This window comes from Homalodisca vitripennis, chromosome 4 (genome assembly GCF_021130785.1).
Source record: "Homalodisca vitripennis isolate AUS2020 chromosome 4, UT_GWSS_2.1, whole genome shotgun sequence".
NCBI lineage: Eukaryota > Metazoa > Arthropoda > Insecta > Hemiptera > Cicadellidae > Homalodisca > Homalodisca vitripennis.
This window is the reverse complement of record NC_060210.1, coordinates 177,363,354-177,369,983: the sequence shown is the minus strand read 5'-3', so window position 1 is coordinate 177,369,983 and position 6,630 is coordinate 177,363,354. Positions and strand designations below refer to the sequence as shown.

The following is a 6,630-nucleotide window of genomic DNA, read 5'->3' as shown; positions in this document are numbered from 1 at the left end:
TTCACAAAACGCTTCAAAGGAGAAACGATTCACAGGTAAGCTCACGAATTACACTTTTTTTTACCTGCATGGCTTATTAGAGATTCATTTTTTATGTAACTTAAGCTTGAAATGCCTCCTAATAGATTCAGGTATAATATGCCTCCTAGGTAGTACAATAAATAGGTAATGAATCAGAATCAGAAAATTTATTGTGGTAAACATTTTCACAAATGCGACACAACGTCATGCTTAGGCTTAATGATTATTTGACTAATTACTAAGTCTATCTACCTGACTTATCAAACTAACAAACTCTTCAATATTGTAACAGCAGAAATCCAACAACAAACATTTAATTTTCAATTTAAAAGGTCTTAAGCTAAGTTGTTAGGCGCAATCAGAATGCTATCATGCGTAATCGTTTTGCCATGATACGGCTCCCATTTGTCATGAAGTATGTTGCAAAGGCCTCGCGGATATCTTTAGCAGTAGAATTTGATCTCCTGGGTACTTTTTTCAAACCAAGAAGGGATGCCGGAGCCACCCTCATTTCTCCAGGTACCAGGTGTAACCTCTCCATTTTCCTCGGTATCCAAAGCACCCACTGGGCAATATAGACGTGACGAACTTGAACTTCTACGTAGAAAATTGTGGAGGTAAACGCAGGCCATTACAACCCACTTGGCGTTTCTCAGTTTCCAAAAGCAAAGGTTTCCTTAGCACACGAAACACAGAAGCTAAAATGCCAAAAGCATTCTCTACCACCCTTCTGGCCCGGCTCAATCGGTAATTGTAAATTCTTTCTGGGGACCCTTGTGGATGATAACCAGAGTACGGTTTCATCAAACTGTCACTCAATGCAAAAGCATCGTCCCCCAAAATGACGTACGGGCTGGGGATACTCGAATTCGGCAGTGGAGATGGTGGGGGAAGTTTCAAGTTGCCCTTTTCAATATTGTCGTACAACTGAGAATTTTTGAAAACTCCACCATCTGAAATCCTGCCTTGACATCCAACGTCCACAAACATGAAGTTATAATCAGCGTCGACAAGCGCAAATAATACAAAACTGAAAAAGGACTTGTAGTTGAAGTATTCGCTCCCGCTTTTGGGCGGACATTGTATTGCTACATGCTTTCCGTCGATGGCTCCAACAGCATGGGGGAAGTCCCACTTCTCTTCAAATTTCTTGGATTCGCATAGCCACTGTTCTTCATTTTCGGGCATCTGAAATGAACAATATTTCTTATTACGTACACCCATAGCGTCAAAATTAAATTATATACCTACACACTATTAAATAACTACAATTAAATTTTTATAGCGGAAACCAATAGTTTGTAATAAAACCCTCAAGTATTTTAGTTATAATTTGCTAATTCATTTCTTCATTTTTAAGGTTGAGCTCATTCAGGAAGAGGACGACAATACAAGTGAATCTGCTTCCCAAATTACTCAAACCCTCCCTCATCAGCAATCTCAAGAGATACGATCGGCTTCCCAGTCAAACGGCACTGGGTTTTGCAAAGCCTACTCCAATGAAGCGCAAAAGAACGCCAGCCTCTCCACGGTCTCAAGTTGACGAGGTGGTCGGCATACTGCATAATGCTGTGAGGCGTGATGCTTGTGATGTGTATGGTGAGCATGTTGCAATGAAATTAAAATCTTACTCCAAGAGGACACAAGCGTTTGTCCAGCACCACGTCAACAACATTCTTTTCGAAGCCGACATTGGGCCCGCTATGACGAACTTTCCTCATCAAAATCGTCGGTTTTATCTCATCAGTTTTCGCCGAATTATTCAGCCTCTCCGTCCCTGCTACTACGTTTTTCGTCAGCGAATTCTGGCCCACCTTCTCCGGCTATTTTACTACATCCACAACAGACTACACCAGAGTACAGTGGGGACTCTACTTCACCTCTGTCCTCTCTTCCTACATACCACCATCTAGAACCTCAACCCCCCACCACAGACCATTCACATCAATCAAGCAGTGATGATGCAGATCCGCTCGCCTCCGTAATTTGCCTCGGATCCTGGAACTGGGGTACCCTCAGAAGCAGGAACATTCTTTTCCTCGTTCTGTTAAAATATTCACACGTTTGCACTTTATTCAATAGTTTCCGTTCAACGTTTTTTCATGTACTTATTCCAAATATATATATTTCCAAAAATAAAATTATATTATACCATTTTTTGTTCTTACCTTGACATACTCCTGTAGTGCTTCTACGATGGCCCGACAGGCTTCAGGAACAAGTAAAGAAATTGTAGGCTTTGAAAACCCTGAAGAGATACATGAGGCTACCGTACGAGTCACCACTTGCTAAAAATCGAAGAGTTAATCGCCAACCGGACTGATGCAGGAACGCACTCTCGGAAGTTGGTGTCGGTTTTTGGCAATTTTCCCTTCTATCCTTCCCAATATGATGGCGAAATCGTCTAACGACATTCGGCTGAAGTTTTTCGAAGAGCCCTCCGTGGTCTTCTTTCAAATCTCTCAGCAAAATAGTGTGGTTCCTCTTTTTCAAAAATGAAGACTCCCACACGCGTCGCCTTTTTCCTTCCTCGCGTTTCCTCCTGTAACAGGATGAGGACGGCCGCAGCGGAAACCGCAAGTTTTGACAGTCCGGGGTGCCATCATCAATATTCACTGCAAACGCTCACGAGAAACTGATCGACACAAATGCTCGAGCAGTGTAAACAGAGGGCTCGTTTGCGTTCGTGCTCGTTGAAAACCGGCGAGCTACGATCACGAATGCCTCGATGCTCGATGCTCGGGGATGTTTGGGCAGTGTAAATGGGGCTTAATAATTCGGAGGTTCATTACAGAATGGAAATCTGTGGTTTAGACAATAGTTTATAAATACTTGTTTTATATCACCCAGATACAGTGTTGTAATCACTAATCGCAATCGACACTCATATATCAAAGATCAGAAACGTTTGTTTATGTGAGGATTGATATGGTTACAGCTACTCACCACAATGATGAGTGAGTATAGATAATATATTACTATCTCTGAGATGGGTTATTCTGCAATAATACCTGTGTATGGTTGTGGACAAGTATTGTTTTGGTGTGTTACAGTACTGCTCCAATCACCACGGCACTGAAATGTATATCCAGTAGTATAAGGTATAAGCATATACCTTACGATGTATTCCTAATGTTATATTTTTGTAAGATATACATACACAAGACTAAGCATACACTAAATATTTAAAAATAAAGATGATTGAAAATATTTTTACCTTAGGAAAGGGATGGATTTCAATACTTCTATAAGCACTATTTGCATTACTTATACTACTATTAGTAGTGCAAATCTACAAATAAGTTATATATATATATATTATATATATATAAAATAATATTTAAAGACATTTATATATTCTTGGCTATTGTTTCCCATTCTATGTAGAGCTATAGCCTATTAGAGTTTAAAAAAAAATGTGCTGACAGCTAATGGAGACGTGCTTTTTTTGCTAAGATTTAAAAGTGAATTAGTCATAATACATAAACCCTTAAATGAAAACACACACACACACACACACACACACACACACACACACACACACACACACACACATATATATATATATATATATATATATATATATATATATATATATATATATATATGGTATCCTATAATTGTGTAGTTAGCGATTCCTGCTTTAGACTGTGTTTACCATGCCGCTGAGTCTTACTTTGATCCAGGACAATATACTTTGAATATATATATAATGTAATTTTGAGGAAATCTGAGACTTATAAGTCGCAATACAAAGACTCTGAAATTGCAATACATATTGCACGTATCATATTGTGGTTCACCAGATGATCCAGGCTTACAGTGTGTTTACCGTGGTATTCATTCTTGATTTCATTCAGGACAATATACTTTGAATATTTATACACATATAATGTAATTTTGAGGAAATCTGAGACTTTTAGAAGTCGCAATACAAAGACCCTGAAATGCAACACATATTGCACGTATTGTATAGTTGTTCACCAGATCTTCCTGCCTTACATTGTGTTTAACGTGGTATTGATTCTTAATTGGATTCAGAACAAAATGCTTTGAATATTTAAAGATATATGATGTAATTTTTAGGAAATCTGAGACTAGGATTCGCAATACAAAGACCGTGGAATGCAATACATATTGCACGTATTGTATAGTGGTTCACCAGATGTTCCTAGCTCACAGTGTGTTTACCATGGTATTGATTCTTGATTTGATCCAGGATAATCTTATGGGAATATTAGATTCAGAACAAAATACAAAGACCGTGGAATGCAATACATATTGCACGTATTGTATAGTGGTTCACCAGATGTTCCTAGCTCACAGTGTGTTTACCATGGTATTGATTCTTGATTTGATCCAGGATAATCTTATGGGAATATTAGATTCAGAACAAAATACAAAGACCGTGGAATGCAATACATATTGCACGTATTGTATAGTGGTTCACCAGATGTCCCTAGCTCACAGTGTGTTTACCGTGGTACTGATTCTTGATTTCATCCAGGACAATCTTATGGGAATATTTATTTAAATTATGATGTCATCTTTCTGGTATTTGAGATTGTAACATATGCGATACATAGATCTGAAGTGGAACGATATATAGAGCATATATGTAGTGGTGTCGTCAGCGATTTCTGGCCTCGACTGTGTTTACTATGCTGTTGAGTCTTGCTTTGATCCTGGACAATATACTTGGAATATTTATAGACATTGTGATGTAATTTCAGTAAATTGTGAAAACGTTTTCTAAACTTATAATGAGTAAAATGAATAACACATAGTATAATTTTCTAGTAACAGTAGAGAGGAAAACATTATATACTACATTTTACAGCTTAGTTAAAAGAATTATTCCTTCTATGAAATATTAGTTTCTTTAAGGTATTAGTAATGTCCGTTGATTGCATTCAATTTTTAGGTTTAAAATGAGTGAAATTTAAAGTTATATATAATTTTAAACCTTTAATAATTGTAAGATTTAAATATAAAATATTGTTATTTTTACCATCGTGTTATTTATTACGACTTTTTCAGAAACATATTTTAAAACGAAGTAAATTTATAAAAATTGTGTAATCTTGTTTGATTATGTTCCCCGAAACCAATATCAAACTATATTTATTAAAACAATACCTATGTATGAGCTTACACAATATAACGAGAACTAGTGAACACGATAAGTGCTGTAGTTGATTATTAATCCGCATTAAATTAGTTACAAGTGCTGTATTTGCATATAGTTTAGAATAATTCGTCAACCAGTTTTCCCCAATAAAACTTTTTAATAGAGGTCATTTAATACGTGCAACCATTTCCATTTGACTATATATAGTATACAAACTGAACTTTACAATAGTACATACGCATATCTTTGTAATAAATAACGCAGAACTAATAGTATTTCTGCGTTATTTATTACATTGTAAATTAGACTATATTTGTAGGGTTTAAAAAATGGTCCACTGGGCAGAGAATATTTATTGTTAGCAGAAAAATAAGTACAATTTTAAGATATAACAATTATTTGTTTGCTCTATACTTATCGAGTTATATTTTATTGATTGCAAAATGTATTAATTTTCATCCTAAACTGTACAATAACCTTATACGCAAAATTCTTTATATTTTCAATCAGCTGCAGATTTTTTTTAAATCGAAGCTTAATACTTGATCATGAGCATACTCCTTAGTGTGCATTTTCTGCACAAGACTTTTCCAGGAATTATTGTAGTATGAACCATGCCCAAGCAAGCTGCAATAATTTATTTTGTTTAGTATGGCTTTTGTACCATTAATTATAGAGTGTTTTCCTTGTTGCATGCAGCATCTACATCGACAAGCGAGTATCTGCTTAATATTAGTAAGTTTAAAACAGTGCAAATAATATTGAACTAATTGTTACCGACAGTGTTAAATTACTGTTATACACTTCAAACATAACTCGTTACACTTACTTGATTACTTACTAACCACCCACCCTTTTTTAAGTGTCCCGAACGTTCTAACTTGATGATGATCAATACCGATTTGGAAATTAACTCTTTTAGTGCCAGAGATAAAGTCAAATCCATGTTGAAAAGTGCCGAGTTATTTTTTGTGTGACTATAAGAAAAATGCCAGAGGGTTTTGGACAAAAACGCAAGGTTTTAGAAGAAAATGGGTATACAATTTAATTTTTTATCATAAAAATCTTCTGTTTACTTCTTTTTAAAGGTACATGTACTAGGTATCAGAAAATATTAAACGTTTAAATTTTTATTTTATTTAAAAAAATAAAAAATCACTTTAAACAGCAAGATTTCCACGGAAACAAAATAAAAATCAAGTTTGGGGTGAAATAATTATTATAAAAAAAATGTTATTTTGATATATCATTACATGTTTATAAATTGTTAATTGCTAGAGATTACTTTTAATAATATACAAGGTTTCATGAAAAAATTCACTTACAATTTATTTGTTATAATTAAAAGCTTCTTTTGAATTCCTTTTAAAGTTGAATAAATCTATCATCAGAAAATATGTAACAATAAGATGTTTATATAATTTAAAGAAATAAAACATAATTTTAAACAGTGGCTTTTCAACGGAAACTAAATAAAA

General features: G+C 35.0%; 1 protein-coding gene across 1 annotated transcript; it reads right to left on the bottom strand.

The window, feature by feature from the left end:
• Nucleotides 1–618: 618 nt before the first annotated feature.
• Nucleotides 619–1,209, bottom strand: LOC124361312. The gene has a single exon (XM_046815358.1). It carries the CDS (start codon nt 1,207–1,209, stop codon nt 619–621), a length of 591 nt encoding a protein of 196 aa, XP_046671314.1.
• Nucleotides 1,210–6,630: the final 5,421 nt, after the last annotated feature.